At 35.2% G+C, this 20939-nt stretch overlaps 3 protein-coding genes and 1 long non-coding RNA gene across 6 annotated transcripts; 2 read left to right on the top strand and 2 right to left on the bottom strand.

The window, feature by feature from the left end:
* Positions 1-1579: 1579 nt before the first annotated feature.
* On the bottom strand, positions 1580-3520 carry LOC149739528 (uncharacterized). Of its 2 annotated transcripts, XR_016384422.1 has the most exons (4): positions 3506-3520; positions 1952-2287; positions 1709-1759; positions 1580-1635 (listed from the first exon to the last, which is right to left on the bottom strand). It is a non-coding gene; the product is annotated as an uncharacterized LOC149739528 (long non-coding RNA). The 2 variants fall into 2 exon arrangements; XR_016384421.1 differs by lacking the exon at positions 3506-3520 and having other exon boundaries at positions 1952-2754.
* A 7431-nt stretch (positions 3521-10951) lies between these two features.
* Positions 10952-12310, bottom strand: LOC149739527 (uncharacterized). The gene has a single exon (XM_089872618.1). It carries the CDS (start codon positions 12293-12295, stop codon positions 10952-10954), a length of 1344 nt encoding a protein of 447 aa, XP_089728744.1. The 5' UTR covers positions 12296-12310.
* A 1033-nt stretch (positions 12311-13343) lies between these two features.
* On the top strand, positions 13344-15969 carry LOC149739526 (uncharacterized). Of its 2 annotated transcripts, none has more exons than XM_089872624.1 (5): positions 13344-13572; positions 13991-14128; positions 15066-15185; positions 15513-15767; positions 15827-15969. In XM_089872624.1, the coding sequence occupies exons 1-5, from the start codon at positions 13498-13500 to the stop codon at positions 15863-15865; spliced, it is 627 nt and encodes a 208-aa protein (XP_089728750.1). In that variant the 5' UTR covers positions 13344-13497; the 3' UTR covers positions 15866-15969. The 2 variants fall into 2 exon arrangements, with proteins under 2 accessions (XP_089728750.1, XP_089728749.1); XM_089872623.1 differs by having other exon boundaries at positions 13368-13572; positions 13991-14137.
* On the top strand, positions 15961-20890 carry LOC149739525 (synaptic vesicle 2-related protein-like). The gene is made up of 16 exons (XM_089872613.1): positions 15961-16156; positions 16422-16507; positions 16673-16771; positions 17119-17190; positions 17494-17618; positions 17719-17782; positions 17841-17966; positions 18433-18561; positions 18615-18691; positions 18745-18830; positions 18897-18995; positions 19147-19258; positions 19583-19664; positions 19778-19867; positions 19937-20050; positions 20531-20890. The coding sequence occupies exons 1-16, from the start codon at positions 16039-16041 to the stop codon at positions 20573-20575; spliced, it is 1524 nt and encodes a 507-aa protein (XP_089728739.1). The 5' UTR covers positions 15961-16038; the 3' UTR covers positions 20576-20890.
* The last annotated feature ends 49 nt before the right edge of the window (positions 20891-20939 follow it).

The raw sequence follows: 20939 nt of genomic DNA, 5'->3' as shown, positions 1-20939 counted from the left end.
ATGTGTCCTTGGGAAAGACACTTAACGGCAATTGCTCCAACCCGGTGATCACTAATGGGTTGTCTAAATTATCAGCCATACACATGGCGCCCTCTATAACTTATAGAGGGCGCCATGGCCCTTATAGAGGGCGCCATTACCATACATAAAAAATACAAAAATCCAACAAAAAAATAATCACCCACAAAGTAACATACATGATAACTCGTAAGCTGGCACGAGGTGTTAAACCCGTGTTATAACGTCTGTCGTTTTCCGGCCACGCAAGGATAAAGTAAGTTACATTCATTCATTCATTCATTCCAGTTAATAACATATTTTTAAACGATGTCTCTCTCCAAATCTAACAAGAAGATGATGAAAGTGATGTATCGTTCGTGTAGCATATAGGTACAACGCCCGTTATAGTCGATTTTACGTTTTGCTACAAATTGGGTATTGCTACACTGTTTTTTCGCACAAGCCACTTCTCATAAATTATCTCCAAGTCTGGGTATTGCTACACTGTTTTTTCGCACAAGCCACTTCTCATAAATTATCTCCAAGTGCAAATGACTATTTTGGGCGAATAGGAATGTTTCTATAACTAATATTTGTTTTAAATACATTTTTTTATAATTGGAATCTACTATAGTTAGTGGAGTGTTCGAATTTTACGCTAGCGGCACCAGTAGAAAGTCAAATAGCGGCTAAAATCTCTGAATACTACGATCACCCAGTTGGTTTTACGTATTTCAACCGCAAACTTCATTTGTCGGTTAAGTATGATTGATTTATCATGGAAATTTGTTGCCAGATTACACGCGCACTGCTGCTGCTATCATATTTCAAAAACATTACTTTCACTGCATAAGTGTGTTATATGCCTATACATGGCCTACTCAATTCAGTAGGCCATGGCCTATACAAACATTCCCGCTGATTCGATCGCTAAATCCGACCCGTAAACCATTATAGTCTATGCGGATTAAGGATCGATCGCCTTCACTACGGAGGACTCGACTCAGAAAACGACTAAAAACGTCTTGTAAACAGGGTAATTACCTTGTTATTATATCAGTATAATATGTTTGAATTACCCTTTAGATATAAATTATAAAATTAAAAACAAACCCTTAAAGGTTTGGCAAACAATACAAAAAAGGTATCCGTAATGGGTGACTTGTAGAAGTATCTTATTATCTCCCTGTCATATCTTTACACTCTATAAAGTCAGTAAATTTTGTGATATTTAAAGAAAAAACAACGTGCTCATATTTCGTTTAGCAGCCACAATTTTCATTTAATGCCTTTCTTTTAATTCAGTTTGCATGCACGTATTTTATAGCGACTGTCGTTTTGGTTTGAATTCCTTCCCTTTGTTGTTTTATTTAATTTGAATTTTGCTGTTGCATTTGAAAAAATATATAACATTATATGCTATATGTTCTGTGCATGTGATGTGTCAGCTTCACTCAGAACTATGCCTACGTTCAATCATGCTAAGGTATATAGCCTTTAATTGAAATTGCCTAAACATTTTATGATATACCTTCTAGCTAAATTTTAGGTAGCAAAGATTTATGAAAAAAGACACCAATAATGTTCGTTATTTTTTATTTGCGTCAAGCAGCAGTACGCAAAAGTCATGAAGTTCTGAAACAGAGAATAACTATTAAAATATTTCCGGTCGAACATCATTTTAACAGTAGAAGAATTCTAAACTTACCATTGCTATTCATCATTACCGAATTGATCATAATAGCTGTCTTGAAGTTCACTATGATAAAGCTAAAGGTTATAAAGATATTGGTTGGGAAAGCATTTCGCTCTATAGTGAACAAATATTGGATTAGTTAATTTTGTGTAACACGTATGCGGGCACAAGGTGTATGACAAAAAGGCAACAACGCGAGACGTTTATTACCCTTTCCATTATCTAGCCGGCGGTAAAACGCATTAAACAACTTACTCTCTAAGTGTTTTCGCCGCTTTTTGATTCCAATGTTGCCAATTTGACCACACAACATTATCAGCTTCATCTGCGTTTGCACTCGAGAGCTGAACGGTGACGAGAACCAAGACGAGGAGAAGAAGAACTTTGCGATTCATGATGATTTATCTTTGCTTACTTGAAGAAGATGAAAATATGAACGATCATCTCCATCTTTTATGTCCTCAAAAGTCGGGGTTCTTTTTTCTTTTATTTTCTCTCGTAAAGCACGTTCTTTCTCTCTTAGCGAAAAATCTTTTTTTCTTTTTCATGGTAAAAGAATCATGAATGGTTTCTTAGAGATGCTCAATTTATCTACAGAAAAAAACAACATACTATTGTTTCACAAGCACCCGTTCTTTACACTTATCCTCCTTAAGTAACCATACGTTATATTAAAATAAATACAAATTGTTCTGGACAGGCTATAGTTATACCGTTTTCTTTATAGCATATACTATTTAAGCATACTTAACAATATACAATCCATTTGCAAATATGTGTATGGTGTGGTGGAACATTTAAGCATATTGCCCAATATTTCAATTTCAAAATACATGACGACTTTGGGGTGATAGGCCTACCATAAATTTGTACTAAAATTGTACTAGAAATTTCTTTTTTACCCCACCCTACTAGTTAGCATTATTCAAGTATAAAGGCCTTGAACCGACCAAAATTGTGTTAAACGCTATATTTTATGTTATTCAAATACATTATTGACGATACGCCTGTATATGTATTTTAATAGACTTTCAATGCAAAGTAACTATACGCACTTTTGGGCATTACCATATTTTGTTGTACTGAAATCGAACTATTTCTTTCACATATGGTTTAATCCATTAGTCTAGCAGGGATGACGTGACAATGATTACCGGAATTGTCACGTGATCCATTAATTTACCGAAAAATAAAGGACTTAATATTTCTGCGAAATTCTTTTTTTGTTACGATGGCGGCGTTAGAATGAAAAAGGTTTTAGAAGTTTTACATCGATTCCTAAGAGCTTAACCGACAAAGATTTACTGTTATGATATTCTTGTGTTTTCGTTGCATGGTTAAACCAAAATTATCTGAACCAACAATATTCACATGCCATTTGCAAATATATGTATATAGTGCTGCAGGATACTTAAGTCCATTGTCCAATATTCAAAAATTAAAAATATATAAAGGTTTTTATTTGGGTGATACCATGAATTTGTAATATAGTAGGATGGGGGAAAATGGGACACATTTAGCACAGAATATCCAAATATCCTGATCGTTTTTAAACAATCAACAATAGTCTATTGGAGACGTGAGAATTCAGTTTTATATTTCTTTGAATGTTCTTAGTTTACTTCCAAATGGAAATAGAAAATAGAATGAAAAGGTGTCCCATCTTCTCCCACCCCACTATATCATACCCTTATTATTTGACAACACATAAAATAAATATAGTAGGGTGGGCGAAGATAGGACACCTTTTCATTCTATTTCTTCGACCCATTTGGTGGTAAACAAAGAACATTTAAAGAATTACAATACCTTATTCTCACGACTTCCATATTTGGATATAAGGTGCTTAAGGTGCCCTTACCCCACCCTTTGTATGTTAAACACGAGGTGAGTTATCTAGCGATTTCCAAACAGCGTCCTATAGTAGCAGTTCACAAAGTTGGTTTAATTTGATTAAAGCATTTAAAATTACCATCCTTCTATTACACTTATTTTCACCAAATGAAAAATTCTTTTTCCATTAACACCGGTTTTTAATATAGTTTTTTTTAATACACTTTCAATGCAAAAGTAAGAATAGGCTATATGCACCATTAAGCATCAAAAGACTTCTGCGGCGTTAAAAACAAACTGTTCCCATCACATATGGCTTAATCGATTAGTCTAGCAGGCATCACATGACAAAGAAAACTGAAATTGTCGAATAAAGGAAGCAATCGTGTTTTTACAGGTTTTTTCTGAAACTTAGAAACGATATGTTGAATACACTAAAGATTTTCACTGAAATCGAGTCAGCCATGCCAACACTGCATTCAAGCGTCTTTGCAGCTGCTGTGCGTGTTTTTACATTGCAATGTTAAAATGCATTGCTGAAAGATCAAAATTGATGGCGACTATATGTCGTCACAGGTGCGAGACAATGGGAGATGTAGCTGCTCTCGCCCACGTGATGACTCGAGGAAGGATGTAAATAAACCGAAGTGAAAGAAAATCGTGAAGTTATATACTCGAAACGCCACAAAACGGAAAAAGGCATGAAATAAATCTAGTGGCAATGACTTAACTTTACAGATATACTTCGCAAAGCTAGTAATAACCAAGCAGTAACAAGGGGAGGAAGGAATGAAATAAACAAGAGAGCCTAACTTATAGTAGAGCGTGGGAAAGATGGAACACTTAAGTATATATGGCCCAATATTTCCAAAATCAAAATACATCACGGTTTTTGGGATATACTACGAAATATAGTACTACCATTACTTTATTAAATGACAACAATTTGAAAAAATATAATAAAACACACGAGGAGATATTTAGCGATTCGCACAACAGGTGAAATTTTACAAGTTCGAAAACACATAGGGTAAGACGGGACAATTTAAATCATTATTATTTTAATTATTAAGTAAATTTATTATTAGGAATACACGTAAATCACACAAAGTAATATTGTACGCTTTAAAATATAAGTTTAAACATTTTTCCCTTGTCCTATAGTTTTGGCTTTTAACATGTTACCTACATTATATTATGCATGAAACGGGTAATGTTTGAACATCAATTGGTAAATATTGTATACTGCAAATGTATATGAACTTGTAATAACCAAACATAGATATTAGCTTTACAAGGTTTACGTTTTCGAATGGGGCTGCTTTTTTAGCGGTAAATATGCGGCTGTAATAATGCTCTTCTCTCATGAATATGTGTATGGTGTATTGACTATACGCAAATCATAAACGATAGCCAGATTCCAACAATAACCAAAGTCACAACCAAATTAGCCAGATTGCCAGAGAGACAGCCCAAGAGAGAGATAGACAGAAACAGAGAGAGATTAAAAACAGTTATGTTTAGTCGCTAACAAATAAAACAATGTTATTAGCTGAACGCATTACTAAATCTAAACACTTACGCTAAAATGGCGATTCTAACAGAATCATGCAAGCCCTTAACCTATACTGATAAAGTAGACTAGAAAACGGCGTTCGCCTAACAGACAGGAGAAAGGCATTATAAAGGCCAATCAGACGGTGGCGCTAGACAGTCAGTAAAATAGTAATTGTTGGAGTTACAGCTACACTGGGCCGCTAAAAAAAGTTACAGCTATACACTGTTTTCTTACAAGCCACTTCTCATAAATTATCTTCAGTGCAAATGACTGAATTTCGAATGAATGTGAATGAATGAATGTAACTTACTATTTTTCTCTCATTTTTTAAATATATGGTTGATAGTTTAAACAACCAATTAGTGACAACTGGGTTGAAGCAATTGCCGCTAAATGTCTTGTCCAAGGAAGCATAGCACACCCCTGCGTTTTATTTTTTTCGTTGTTGACTTTAAATTTGCACCACGTCATTTTTTGACACCAATTTTGGCGTATTTTATGTTCTCTACGTTATATTTATCCTGTGTTGATCAACATAACGAAATTAAAGACGCAATTTACAACTTTTGAAAATGAAATATTTTCTGAAAATTCATTTTTGATTTGATTTTGCATCACAACGATATGAAATGTTGTTTTTATTTTTCTTTAAATGGGTAGCGGTAGTGTTTTTTTTCTGTTTTTTTGAGCACGTTAGTGGTCATATAGATAATTTTTCTGAGCACGTTAGTGGTTATGTAGATTGTCGAACAGTTGTTCCTGTTGTTGTTGTTTTTCGAACGACTTTTTTCGCACTTTATTTTAATTCTAGCATTTATTCTTTAATCTCTTGATTGAAATTAAATCATAATATATATTTTAATTTTTAGATTAAATTTTCAGAATTGAAACCGTTTAATTAACGATTACTTTACTGTTTGATCAAATGCGCCAAATTCAAAATGCACCTTAAACTTTAGTTAAATGATTGTACTCTATAAAGTATTTTGAACTACGAATAGTTTTATAAACCATATTGCATATGATCGTCTAATTAGCGAGTAATTAACGATTACATTTCTGTTTGCTTAAGGCGTTAATTCGTCTTTAAAATGTACTTTAACATTGACTAATCGACTGTATTCGATACAATAATTTAAACTAAGCTTAGCCTTATAAACCATAGGGTATAAATCGTCCATGAGTACTTATTGATTGTAAGTTAACGCTTGCGATTCAAGTAAACTGCCATGCATCGGGAACTTGTTGGTAACGCAGTAATCGGTAACTTTTGACTTTATTTACGTTAGTATGCAAATATAAATAAAAAGTATATATAGTATTAGTCTATATCTCTTATTAAATAAAACAATTCCAAAATAGTAGTTACGGCAGGCGAGGATCGAACCCGGGACATGACGTTAGTAAAGCACGCGCTATAACCGTTAGGCCAATAGATCTAGTAACAGCACTGTCGAGACAGCGGTTATATTGTCTTGGAATTTGAGAGGGGACATGTTGGTGAGATAAGGAATCCTCACATCGATTCTCGCCTGAATCAAACTATTTCTATTTAAGTGAGAACGCATTAAAAGTTTTTGATCGAGCTTAGTCGACCGTTGTAGTAAAAGGGTTAATTAATACTATGCTAATTAGCTTCATTAACGTGCTCACGCATTAGATTTTTGATCTCTTGTCTTTAGGTGGTAGCAGAGTCTGTTTATATACGAACTCTGGGTGGTAGCGGTAGTGTATTTAGATCTCGTTTGTTACCGATCGGGTTACTGAACATTTATCTGTTATATTAATACAAGTATATTTTGATTTTTTGTTTCGTCTTCCTCCACATTGGTTTAATCAGAGATACATAAACATTTATGTATCTCTGGTTTTATTCAAAGTTAGTATAGACCAAGTTAGGAAACGGCGCTCGTGTCCGCCATTACGGAGCCCACAGAGCGTGAATCGCCTATACAAATGCATGGTCGGCGTGTGTTTATATAGTTCTTTTTTTTTTTTTTTTTTTTTTATTATTATTATAATAAAAAGGCGCAACAGCACAGTTGGTTGAAAATACACAGCAGCAAATAGAAAATACGATGTATATAATTGACTTTTAAAAGTTACTCCATTTTAAGTTATGCACATCTTTCTTATTTTTGCTTTTTGCTATTATCCATTCTTCGTTTTTCATTCTGTTTACATCACTTAAGAACATGTGCAATCTCGGTTCATTCTTTGCTACTTTAGAGCGGTATACACAAAAGCGAGCACATAGTAATAAGCAAGAAACTATCGGGTTATCACTCACACCAAAAAGAAAATGCTCATCTTGAAATACAAATGGGGTGCGTAAAGTGGCACATATCCAGTCGGATACTTCTTTCCAGAATAAAATTACTTTAGGGCATGTGCAGAAAATATGATGCACTGTTTCCAGTGCACTCTCACAAAAAACGCATTGGCCTGAGTCAACAATTCCGAATTTGAATAGTTTATCATTTGTTATTATCGCCAGGTTGTTTACTTTTATTTGGAATGAGCGGAATTTTGTTTTTAAGGTACAGAAGTAATTGGTTTTGTATATTTTTTTCCAATCAGGGTCGATACCTAGTAACGTGGCCCACGTTTGGCCCTGTTTATTTGTCTGCTCGCAGGATATATTCACTAATGTCTTATATAGATGTTTGGTGTTATGGCAGTCCATCACCGTTTTTATCAGTTTTTCGGGGTATTCTCTATATTCTGTTTGATTTGCTGGAGGCGATTCCTCCCTGTCCCATTCGTCCGGGATAGCTTTTATAAGCCGGTTGTAGCTCCAAAAATCTGTCTCCTTATATGGGACCTTCCATTTTTTTATTATTTCGTTGTATCCCATGTATTCGCCTTTTTCGTTAATAAGGTCATGATAGGAGGAGATGCCATGAGTTAAAAACTGTTCGATTAAAAAGCTTTGTTGTTTCGTTTTAATTTTTGGGTTTAACCACAATAGCCGTGGGTCCGTACGGTAGTCCGAAATTATCCCTTTCTTAAACAATCGCCGCAGTAGAATTACTGATTTGTGTAAGGCGCGCAGTGGGAATATGCGCCGAAAGTCGGCACAGCCATCTCTCATTGGTGATAACATAGCGACGGTCATGATGTTTTGGTCGACAAACTCTTTTTCTATTAATTTCCAGGGAGCGTGGTAATTTGGGTCTAGTACGTTTCTTATCCATCGTAGGTTCAGTGTTAAAAGATATGTTTCGATGTCGATCATACCAGCCCCGCCTCTTTCTATGTCTGTGCACATTTTTGTACGATTTATCTTTTCCCACTTAGATTTCCAGATGAAACGAAATAGTTTCTGTTTTAATTTGTTAATAAACGTCTGCGGTGGTATTTCGGGTAAGACTGTAAGTTTGTAGGTGAGGATGGGAATGATGAGGGATTTTATGACCGTTATTTTCCCAAGAAGCGTCAGCGCACGACTAGACCAAATGTTTAAACGAATGTCGACTTTTTTTATCATAGTGGCGGAGTTAAGCGTGAAGATTCTTTTACTTTGCATTTCCAGTGGAATGACAACCCCGAGATATGTTATTTGATCATTAGGCCATGCGAGACCTTCATTGCCCATTGGGCGCATTGTACAATTCCGTTTCGTTCCTACGTAGAATGCGTTTGATTTATTCAGATTAGTCACAGAGCCAGAGGCATGACCAAAACGTCGCAGTATTTGGAAAATTAGATTAAAATCCTATAGATTGCCCCTCGTGTATATTACCGTATCGTCGGCCAGTAGAGAGAGCTTTGTTTCATGACTATTAATATTTATACCTTGAAAGGGTGATGCTCGTAGCTCGATCGCCAGCATTTCTATAGCCATAACGAACAGAGTAGGAGACAGAGGGTCGCCTTGCCGGACACCCCTGCGTATATCAAAATACTTCGACACATACCCGTTGTTTGTGACAGCACATTTTGGCGCATCGTACACTGTCCGAATCCACTTTATAATTCTACTACCGAATCCAAATGCTTTTAACGTTTCGATTATATATTCCCAGCTTATTGTATCAAAGGCCTTATACATGTCTACTGAAATAATAGCTCCCGGTATCTGTTTTAGGTCGCAGTACTCAATCATATTAAACATGAGCCGAATATTATCTCCGATATATCGTCCATTTATGAAACCGTTCTGGTCCTTGTGGATCAGATCGTCTAAGAAGCATTTCATGCGGTTGTTTATTACTTTTGAGATAATTTTATAATCTGAATTTAGAAGGGTTATCGGTCTGTAGTTTGTCGCATAGTGTGGGTCCTTGTCTTTTTTCTGTACAAGTGTAATGACACCTTGTGTTTGGGTTGTGGATAAAATACCTGTTTTTTCCGAGAATTGAACGGCTTGCATGAATACGGGTTTTAATGTCGGCCAGAACGCTTTGTAAAATTCGATAGGAAGGCCGTCGTTGCCTGGTGATTTATTGTTCCGCATTGAATTAATTGCGAATAAGCACTCTTTTTCTGTAACTTCGGTTTCAAGCACCATACTTTGCTCTGGGGTCAAGCGAGGCGGGGAAAGGCTTGCGAGATGAGCAGCGATTTGTTTAGTATTCCAATTTGTGCGATTTGGCTCATATAGTTCCTGGTAAAAGTTTGCTAGTTCCGCTATTATTGCCGATTGGTTTGTTATTTCCCGGTTATCGCTTTTAAGTCTAAAGATAGTATTTTTCTCTCTGCGTATTCTTTCCAGGTTAAGGAAGTATTTTGTGCTTCTTTCTCCCTTCTCGGTCCAAAGCGCCCTACTCCTCACGATTGCGCCCATGGTCCGCTTTTCTACTAAGGTATTAAGCATGTTCTTTTGAGCTTCCCTTTGTTGTAAAAGTTCCGTCGACGGGTTGATTATACTCGTTATTTCGGATTCCGTTTTTTTAATTTTATTTTCAATCTCTTTTTGTTCAGCTTTAAGAGCTCGTGTCTTTTCCGCGCAAAATTTGATTGTTACTCCTCTCAGATGGCATTTTAACGCATCCCACCTCAGCGTCGGCTTAAACTGTTGCGGGGGGTTAAATGTACAAAATTCTTTAATTTCTGCCTTAATCATTTTTATGTAGCGAACATCAGATAACACAGTCGAGTTCAGTTTCCAAGTACCCCTACCTCGTGGGTTAGGATCAAGCATAACCTCAAATGTAGCGACGCAATGATCTGACTTTACGCCGGGAACTATGGACGCAGCACGCAGTTTTGATAGGACGAGTTTGGAGACTAAAAAGTAATCAATTCTACTAGCGGCGTATGGGTTGTTTTGGATGCGCGTGAAAACCTTTAGACCAGGATTATTAAATCTGAGTGGGTCTGAAAGGTTATGAGCAGTCATATTGGTTGTTAAAACGCGGTGGGAGTTTTTGTTTCGAAGGGTTGGGATGTTTCTGTCTAGCGCAGGATTTATCGTTACATTGAAATCTCCTCCTATTATAGTAGCTCCGGTATATTGGGTAATAAGCAGCTTTTGAAATAGGTCCTCGAAAAACTGAGGTTCATCCCTATTGGGGCCGTATATGTTTGTGATGGTTAATATCGTGCCGTTAATCTTTATCGTTGCCATTAACCACCGTCCGATAGGATCCGCAGCGTGGTTAAGCACTTCATATGACAGTCTTTTGTTAAAGAGTATTGCTACCCCCCTACTGTTATTGGTACCGTTGGCCCACAGAATTTCCCCTTGCCATTCCATTTCCCAAAGTTTTTGTTTCTCTCTCGAGCAATGCGTTTCTTGTAAAAAAGTTATACAGTATCGTTTGTTTTGTAAATAGCGAAAAATAGTTTTACGTTTTTTATCATTTCTTAGACCAGCTACATTAAAGGTTGCAAAATTTACAGTCATTGGAAAGTTGTTATTAAAGTTTTCTAACACCAATATCGACATCGTATTCATATTCAAAGCCACAGCTACATTTAAATGGTGCTTGCGGTTCTATTTCTTTGATATACCTTTTTCCGCAATCGCAGTGGATTAGGCGACATTTGCATTTAGCGTTAGTGCAAGCTTTACTTAAGGGTTTACCAAGAAGAACGTTAAATTGGTTGCATTTACAATGTGTGGAGTACCTTTGGCAGTTCGCACATTCGTATGTTCCATCTTCCAATCTGTATTCTGGTTGTACCGTTTTACAGCACGGCATCAATAGCATAGTTTCCTTGCATACTGGGCATGCAGTTGATTCACTATCGAAGCTTGTGAGGAATAGGTCGCTTCCACAGCACACTTTGGATATCAAAAATTCGTTGCTGCAGCTCCAGCAGAAGTAGCTTTCTGTTTGTTCTGTGGTGAGTCCTTCCATATTGCACTTTGGGCAGTTTACCGGTAGTTTTTTTTCACTGACGCTAGCCGACTTGACTCTAGTGTTTCTTTGGTCATCAGGGCTGGGATAAGCTCTCTTGATTCGAGCAGCGGTTGTTTCGCTCTCCATAGCAGTTGACGCCTCCTGCGAGTCACGCGCTACCTGCGGCAGCGTGCTGGCGTTCTTATCTCTGACGTCAGGTAGCCTCGCACTGGCTGTCGGAGTATTCAGCTTCAGGCCGGACTCTTGCTCGAGCGTGGCAGTTTCGAGACGAGGGAAGTCGCTTTTTCTCTGTTTGCAGTCTGCTTGTTTGTGACCAGGTTTTGAGCAATATTTGCATGTAATCTTTTGGCCAAAGTATGAGACATAAAACTCAAGATTGTTAACTATGATATAACTGGGAATCGGGTTTTTTTCCACATCTTCTCTTTTCATTGTTATGTATCTGACTCCGGTCTTGAACCCATCTTTATCTATTTTGTGAGTGCTTTTAATTGGTTTGCCATATTCCTTTTCAATGTGTTCCAGCAGCGTTTTCTCAGGAAAGGGTATTGGAACCCATCCTATTACTACATTTACAATGTCGGATTCGTACAGTCGAAGGCCGTAAATTTCGTTTACTGTCGTTAACTTTTCGAACAGATCCAGAACATTCTGCCTGGTAACACAGGTGACATCCACTTTGTTACCTTTCATTGCTGCAATGCCAGCTATTCTGTTTTTTGTAAAACCTGCTTCTTTTAACAGAAATATTATCTCGCTTCTTGACATTAGCTTGTTCGTTCTAAACATAAGGCATGTTGGTCTTTTAAACACTATTCCTGGTGTATTAGCTGCCACCATCTGAGCGAAGCTGGCCCTTTCAGGTGCTGCCCTTGCGGACAACCGTCCGCTAGCCATACTAAACGTGAATGCCCGTGTTTATATAGTTCTTGTAAGCAATACAAAGCTAGAAAACACGTATAGCGGTTGTTTTAACATTTAAAATATAATTTATAATATAAATCTTGTTATATAATATAAAATCTAGGAATTAATGTGGAGTAAATTAGTATTTTGACTGGTTTTTGGCGTACAGTGTGGTTTAACAGGGTACTTTACGTTGTGGATTAAGATTAGCAGCAATCAGCTTAGTTTACATAATAGTATATGATCATACCTACGAATCTACAGAGCCATTCTTTACTACATTTATAATCCAACATGAGTGGACATGCAGCTCCAAACTGCTTAAGTACTAGCAGATAAGATGTTCGCGTTTTCCGATTTCATAAAGACCCGGAACGCAAAAAAGGTAGCTTACTAATTCAAGCAGAGGACCAAAAATAGTAACTCAGTATTGTTTTCCTCAATGTCACTTCGATATTAGGCAAATTTTACAAAGATACCTTAAGTTTCGTTACCGGGTATACGTGTTAAATTTGTGAGCCAAAAAGTAAAATCACCGCAATTTGCATGCAAAACTGCAGCTAGATACACCAGTTTATGGTAATGTTATGCGTTTTTGTTTGTATTTTTATATTTTAAACATGTTCCTTTATGTTTTTGGTTAGTAAACTTGATATTTTCTGTTTTTTTACTCTTTAATCGATTGAGTGTTCAATAAAAGTTGATTATTTTTGTGAGGTTTATTATTGTGATAAGATATAACATTAGTAGAAAGCCATTTTTACGCGCAGAAGTGCTTGGTTTTTAAAAAATCGCAATATTTAAACGAAAAACAGCACCCAGCAATGATAAAATGCTATGCTGTGGGCTCCGTAATGGTGGCGACTATGACGTCATAGACGCGAGACAATGGATAACAAGACTCGTTGTTTTACAATCCGTTTCCTAACTTGGTCTATACTAACTTTGGTTTTATTAAGCTCCTAAACCACTTACGTGCTTAATTACGCTTATACTAATACTTGCCTATTCATCATTATTAGCTGTGCTCTCATGTTAATGTTCTCTCGGAAAAGAACGCAAAGAATGCAATGCGAAGAATCTCCTTTTTTCTTGCCTTGTTTCTTGTTTATTTTGCTTCAATGTTTGCTTTTATACGAGTTTAATACGTATTCATAACATAAATTCATAACATAAGGTGTATTGAGTTAAACATGGAAAACTTGAACACTGAAACTGCCGAAGGACAGCCCACGATGTTTGATTTGTTTGGAAGTGTAAGCGTACAGGTATTACTTTCTAAAAGATGTGTTGGGTTTAAGCGTATTTTGTGACTTTATCATCTGGTCATATTTTTAGCAATTCCATGTCATAATACCAAGCGAAATAAAATTGTGATGTAATTTACTTTATCCCTAAATGGCAGGGCAACAATGTTGTAACACAGGTGTACTGTTTCGTTCACCTTATGCCAGCGCCAGCTTATATACGAATTATCAAGTACCATATTTGTGTTGCTGATAATTTAGACAAACAATTGGCGACCACTGGGTTGGAAAAATTGCTGTTAAGTGTCTTTCCCAAAGACTCATGCGCCCACAATGGTAGCAGCCACGAGCCTAAGGAGCCTTGAACCTCTGAGTTTAGGCAGACAGGCTAACCACTCTGTCTTGGCGCTGAACAAATAATGATGTTCTGTCTCACCAGATTGACCCTCTTCACTGCACTGCAATGATGCAAACAATGTTGCAACAGAAAAACAATGGATTATGTGATTTTGAAATAAAGACTAACAAGACAGTGCATTTTATACACAACTGTGTTTTATCCGCAGTCTGCCCTGATGTAAGCCTGGTATGTATGTGTTTTGTAGATGGTTTGAAATATAAATATTTTAATGTTTCTGAACATGAACTAGCATATAATGTTAAACAACGCATTCTTTTACTTTGGACTCTAATTCATTTTTTTGCTAGTATTGCCTTATAAAGATAGTTTCAAATCGGTAAATACCCAATTAGACGAACAAGTAACAGAAAAAAATCCTTCAAAATACTTTTTTTAGAACATAGACACATTAGTAATGATTGGTTGGCCTTTTCCTCGCTTAGAGTTAGAGGTAACGGATTCGTACACTGAGCACATTTAATACGGTTTACAAGGGTTTATGTCAAAATTAACCATTGAATATATGAGTTTACATGAAACTTTATTTCTACCCTGTCGCTATGACATTTGTTCACCTCAAAAAAATTCACAGAATTCGTATTTATAATAACACAGCTGTGACATAATAATGCTATTCAGAGTTTGAATTAGCAGGTCACAATTCACAAATAAACTGATGCGTGATTGCGTGAACTGTGAATATAAGTTATTGCTGTTCCAAACTGTGTTGCATGAACTAGCGTGTAAAGTGTAAAGGTCAAAATAACTGTGTTTGTGCTCCTGTTAAGTTTTCGCAATTGTTTTTTTTTGCTGCCAATTCATACCCTGCCGGTAATATAAAGTAAGGCAGACAAACTATGAAGAGAGTAACCTTTACACATTTCAAAGCTAATTTTTAATTTTTTTAAATTTTCTATAGAATCAACAAACTTAAAATTTTATAGTAAGTATTAGGGAGGCCTAAAAACATATTCAAATCATATTTTTACCTGTCATCAGCGGAAAGAATACCAGTTTGTATCACTTCTGAAACATGTGCTAACAAATTAACAACATTTATTGTTAGCAGAATCACCTATCAGTTTATAACGCAGGTTGACAATTTCAATTTCAGAATAATTCCAGTTCCATTAACATAGAAGCAAGTCCCTTTGCAGTCAAATCATTGGTTCATTTTGCTTATACTGGGAAAATTCATGGTGTACAAGTGATGTCTGTTAATGAAATATCTGAGGTAAAATCTCTCTGTCTATATACTATAAGATAATGAATGTAACCTGCTTTATCCTTATGTGTTGGAAAGCGACATTTGTTATAACACAGGTGTTCTGTTTTATACACCTAGTGCCAGCCTATAAGTTAACATGTATGTAATTTGTGGATGAACATTTTTTAAATTTTGTTTTATGTATGAATGATAATTTGGACAAGCCATTAGTGACCACTAGGTTGAAGCTATTGCCGATAAGTGTCTTGCCCAGGGACACATACGGCCACAATGCTGACGAGCCTTGATTTGAAGCATGCAATGTCAACTGCACTAATCAACTTAATTTTATAGATCTGTAGTGCCGCTCTTCGTCTTGGTGCGACTCCTTTGCTTAATTATTTAACTCGTGAACGACCAGACTACTCATTCAGTAAAGTTCCAAAAGTTGAACCAAAAACACTTCTAAGCTCAAATATTAAAACTGATTCCGTTATTGACAACCTTCATCATGAGTGTACGATAGATCCCAATTCACCATCTCTTATAATGGATTGTGTGAGCGAGGATTTCATATCAGTTGATATTTCTGCACCTACAAAAGCACAAGTAAAGAAAAGAATTTGTGTTTTTTTGTGATTTTATTTAATATTTGTTAAATATTACAGAATGAAAATCAAAGCCATCAAGTTTCACACTTCGAATAATAGAATGAATGGTTAAATGTATTCTGTATATTACCCGTTCACTGGATATTTTAGATTGTCTTGCACTGCCTGTTTTAACTCACGTTTTTATTCTTAATTTTAGACTTGTTTTTGTTAACAACCCTATATTTTTAAATGTTGTTTTCTGAAAACTAGTAAAGTTAAATAGGAGCATGGAATTAAATGGTAAATCCGATACCAATAATAAAAATGAAAATGAAAACGGAACAACAGTTCGTGAGCGTGCCAACACTGGAGGTGCATATGCTCATCTTAGCAATCTAACTGAAGGTAAAATAAATCTATTTAATAAATATACATACAGTAGGGTGGGGAAACATGGGACACCTTTTCATTCTATTTTCTCGTTCCATTTGGTAGTAAACAAAGAACACTCTAAGAATTATAAAACCATATCCTCTTGACTTCCATAAACCGTTGTTTATTGTTTAAAACTTGATCAGGATATTTAAATATTAGGTGTTAAAGGTGTCCCATCTTCCCCCACAGTACTATATATTTGTTTTAAACCATTTTAATCATACATCTTTATAAGATACATTCACCGTGGAAGAAGCTGTTGAAGCAATTGGTTTTGGTCGCTTTCAATGGATTTTATCAATGCTGACTGGTTGTGCATGGGTAAGGTGTATGCTATTGCCTGAACTTAAGGCTGGGTTTTTGACCCAACCAAATGAGGGGTTGCCCAGCACTGGTCAAGTGTGTGACACAAATCAGATAAGATTTTGTAGAAAGTATGCGAGTATGTATATAAGTGTTTTTTGAATATTGGTTGTTTTGTTACAGATGGCTGATGCTATGGAATTAATGATTCTTAGCATTATTTCTCCTCAACTTAAATGTGAATGGCGATTATATTCATATGAAGAAGCTCTTATTACCACAGTAAGTTCATTTTACACTATCAAACATATTTGTCATCTCTTGCTTCTCAACGTTTTTGTAACAACAAGGCAATGATAACAAGTTTACAAGGTTTTGTAATTCCGTATAATGCCCTAATTTTGGATTGTACCCAGTGGTTGAGAAGCAGGTTTTTTTAATTGGACGCCTATTATCTTCTGGTTGATCATTACAAATCACGAATGGTCAATTTTCACATGTCCCAATAAGTGGCTGTGTTATTTATTCAAAATGTTATTGTATTGATGTTTTGTTATAAATGTTGGACGTTAATAAGTTGTAATAGTAGGTTAATCTTTATAGAAACTAAATGTAAACTTATTTACCAGGTGGTATTTGTTGGTATGATGTTAAGTTCGTCGATGTGGGGAAACATTTGTGATAGATATGGAAGAAAATTGGTATTTCATTGTGATCTTTTAATAAATTTAGATATCTTTTCCCCTAATTTTTAAAGTGTAGCCTATATTCGTATTGGAATATATGTATAAATATCTGTTTGTGTCTGTTGGATTAAATTGTACTTTTTTTTGTTTCAAAGAAAATGGTTTAACATTGTTTACCCTGTTAATCAAGGCTATTTTAGTTTTTAAACGTTTCAAAATTAACTGTAAATTGTTTTTTTTTAATAAATACTACAGTTCCAAGTCATTTCTACAATATTAGTTTGTATAAGTTAAAAAGTTTAAAATCTCTTTGTTCAGGGTTTAGTGCTGTGTGTTGTGTGGACTTTCTTTTATGGATTCATGAGCTCGTTCTCTCCAAACTTTGCGTGGATTTTAATTCTTCGAGGATTGGTCGGCTTCGGTGTGGGGGGTGTCCCACAATCGTATGTTACTCTGTTTAAATATTATGTTTTATAGAATATCAGATTGTATCTTTTTAAGTTATATAATTTATTATTTTTCTCATAAACTGTCTTTTTTCAGGGTAACTCTTTATTCAGAATTTCTTCCTGTCAAGTCAAGAGCTGCATGTATTATGCTGATTGATGTAAGTGAATAACTGTTATAATAATAAAATATTACAAGTAATTTATTATATTCCATAGATTTTCTGGGCTGTTGGGACATGTTTCGAAGTAGCACTTGCTCTAATTGTGATGCCAAGATTAGGCTGGCGTTGGTTGCTTGGACTCAGTTCATTACCTCTGTTATTATTCTCACTGGCATGCAAGGTAAGAGCGCATGGCAAACTTCCACAGCATTGCAAAGTCTTGAATGAGTGTTACTTATTTCCCCACGGCTTGTTTACTTACAAGTTACCATGTGTGTGACTTTATAGGTAATTGTTTCTCTATATGGCTGACAGTTTGGTCAGTGACAACTGGGTTTAAGCAATTTCAGTAACTACAGAATTGGAACTGTTAAGTGTCTTGTCCAAAGACACACACACGCCAATTAATGTCAACTGTTAAGCATGAAACACCTGGTACCTTTCAGTTACAATGTTTCGGTGTATCGTGTAATGCTGAAACACTGGGTTGTGTGGACATTCAGAAGTTATTGGCGCACCAGGGCGTCACACTTTTGGAGCTACAAAGCATGGCTTTGGTGTGCGTTTAAAATGATGCGACTTAAATGTCCATATGTTTTTTGTAGATGCACTAGTTATTGTGTGATGACATCAACCATTTATTTCAGTGGATTCCTGAAAGTCCCCGTTACAATGTTTTGTCTGGAAATCCTGATAAAGCTTACGATACTTTGAAGAGAATATCAATTACCAACAAAACTGCCATGCCACTGGGGAAGCTCGTGTGTATGCGACAGGTAGATGTGTTTCCTTTTTTCCATTATATCATTATTTACACAACAATATTTAGGAAAAACGAGGAAGATTGCAAGATTTGTTTGAAACAAAAGAACTTGGAAAAACAACTATTATGCTGTGGATAATATGGTTGGTTTCATTCTATTATCAATATATGTAGAGCTAATGTTGTTATAATACAGGTTCAACTGTGCATTTGCGTACTATGGCCTTGTATTGTTAACCACAGAGTTATTTCAAGTACAGGAATCTGGTGAACACTGCTTCAGTGAGTAGCTTGTAGCTATTATATATATATAAAGACATTATCTTAATTTTTCTGTTTCCAATTCAGATTCAATAAATTCAACTTCTGATTGTAACATGCAATGTCGAACTTTAAAAACTAAAGATTATGTGGATTTGCTTTGGACAACATTGGCTGAATTTCCAGGTATTCACAAATCCATTCATCTCTATAGACTCTATGATCACAATAATAAAGATCATATTAATAACAGGGCAAAGATATAACAGCAAAATGACTGTAACATGTATGTTTGTTCTTTGTATAGTTATTATGATCAAATATTATTTGATTTAAGGAGTTCTAATTACCTTGGCAATAATTGAATATATTGGGCGGAAAAAAACGATTGCAATTGATCTGGCTGGATTTACATTGTTTTCATTCCTACTTATCCTGTGTACCTCCAGGTAAATATGTAAACGCAATTTTACAAATTGCTTTTAATTCATATTGTATATATGTATAATCATCCTTGCATCAATGTGATCAATTGCATGGTATTTTAGAGATTATAGAAATGGTTTTACATAAAACATGGTATTTTAAAAATTTCCGTTTTATTGTATTTAAAAGTTACAAAATGTTTCATTAGTGACTAGTGGTTGAAGCATTACTGGTGGCACCATCGTGTCTTGAACCCAGTATTATCTGGTTAAGAGGTGGTGCTCCAACCACTGTGCCAACCCTAGTAATTCAACTGGTGACATAAATCTTAATTATATTTATTTTAGGTCAGTGATGATATTTTTTCTGTTTGTTGCAAGAGCATTTATATCCGGAGCTTTCCAAGCTGCATATGTTTACACACCTGAGGTAATTTGTTCTTATGTTATAAACCAGAGACTGAAATAGACTTGCTTTGTTCTGAAGTAATAAATAGATTAAAGTAAATTTCAAGTAATCTTTAATATCTTACTTTGCTACAGGTCTACCCAACAAATATAAGAGCCATTGGTCTTGGTTCATGCAGTGGGATGGCTCGTGTTGGTGCAATTATTACTCCCTTCATTGCACAGGTAGGCAGGAATATTAAGCGTAACCTTCTTTTAATATAAATATAATGATATAAATATAAATTATGACAGGTGATGTTACGACATTCGAAACCACTCACAGTATCAATATACGCTGTGGTTAGTTTATTAGCTGCTGTTTGCTGCCTCTTATTACCAATAGAAACAAAGGGAAGGTCTATGCAGGTATGTACCATATTTTTCCCATCATTAATACAGTACTATCTCAATTTTATGATTTAATTTAAAAAAAATCTCACAGTAAATCATAGATAAACAAATTAACAGAGATATGATAGATATCAGTCATATATGTGAATTTTAAAATGCAATGGAGGCATGGATAGATGCATTCAATTAAAACAAATTTGATTGTACTGTTTACTGATTAATGCAGTGCAGAAATCCCAAGGGGGCTGCCTACCTTGCCTGCACAAGTTAATGCCTACGGTATCAACTAATGGTGAATGGTTATATATTACAACCTGTTTTAATTTTTTTTTGTTAAATTGTGTGTTTTTCGCCACAAAGTCTTTATTTACATTTATACAATGGATAATTGAATTTTAGTTTATTATATTACAAATAGAGATAGTTACTGTGTTGGGTCGTCATCAATATTATATTTTTATATTATTTTAAATTCTTTTATTGTTTAACACACAGGAATCTACATCAAACAAAACAAGCCACGAATCAACTGACCAGTGACAAATTCTAATGATTCATTCCACTAGTATAACTTATCTATATTAAAAAGTAAACAGTCCGTTTTAATTAATTTACACATGTTTATAATATGTACACTTGTTCTGTTTAATATCATATTCTATCATGCAGTTGTTACACAAAATGTATTGTTTTATTCTTAAACAATTTGCACGCAACAATGAAGTCATTCCAAACAAATTTTACCTAAGAAACCATTATCATTATGTTTTATAACATAATATATTTATTGTTGTTCTTAGTAAACGTACTTATTGTGTTTGTAGAATGTGTGTGCAATAAAAAAATACAAATGTATTGTGTTATTATAATGTTTTGCAAAATATGATTGCAATGAAAACCTTAT

The sequence above is a fragment of the Ciona robusta genome, chromosome 2 (genome assembly GCF_009617815.1).
Source record: "Ciona robusta chromosome 2, ASM961781v2".
NCBI lineage: Eukaryota > Metazoa > Chordata > Ascidiacea > Phlebobranchia > Cionidae > Ciona > Ciona robusta.
This window is presented reverse-complemented; position numbering and strand designations above follow the sequence as displayed.

What these genes read in the sequence shown, in the direction of transcription:
- LOC149739527 (XM_089872618.1), bottom strand. Translation starts at nt 12,295, where the DNA reads ATGGCTAGCGGACGGTTGTCCGCAAGGGCAGCACCTGAAAGGGCCAGC.
- LOC149739526 (XM_089872623.1), top strand. Translation starts at nt 13,498, where the DNA reads ATGGAAAACTTGAACACTGAAACTGCCGAAGGACAGCCCACGATGTTT. An exon ending in CTGTTAATGAAATATCTGAG is followed by an intron (nt 15,186 to 15,512) that starts GTAAAATCTCTC and finishes TTAATTTTATAG; the next exon opens with ATCTGTAGTGCCGCTCTTCG. An exon ending in CTGCACCTACAAAAGCACAA is followed by an intron (nt 15,768 to 15,826) that starts GTAAAGAAAAGA and finishes TAAATATTACAG; the next exon opens with AATGAAAATCAAAGCCATCA.
- LOC149739525 (XM_089872613.1), top strand. Translation starts at nt 16,039, where the DNA reads ATGGAATTAAATGGTAAATCCGATACCAATAATAAAAATGAAAATGAA. An exon ending in AAGAAGCTCTTATTACCACA is followed by an intron (nt 16,772 to 17,118) that starts GTAAGTTCATTT and finishes CTTATTTACCAG; the next exon opens with GTGGTATTTGTTGGTATGAT. An exon ending in CATATGTTTACACACCTGAG is followed by an intron (nt 19,665 to 19,777) that starts GTAATTTGTTCT and finishes ACTTTGCTACAG; the next exon opens with GTCTACCCAACAAATATAAG.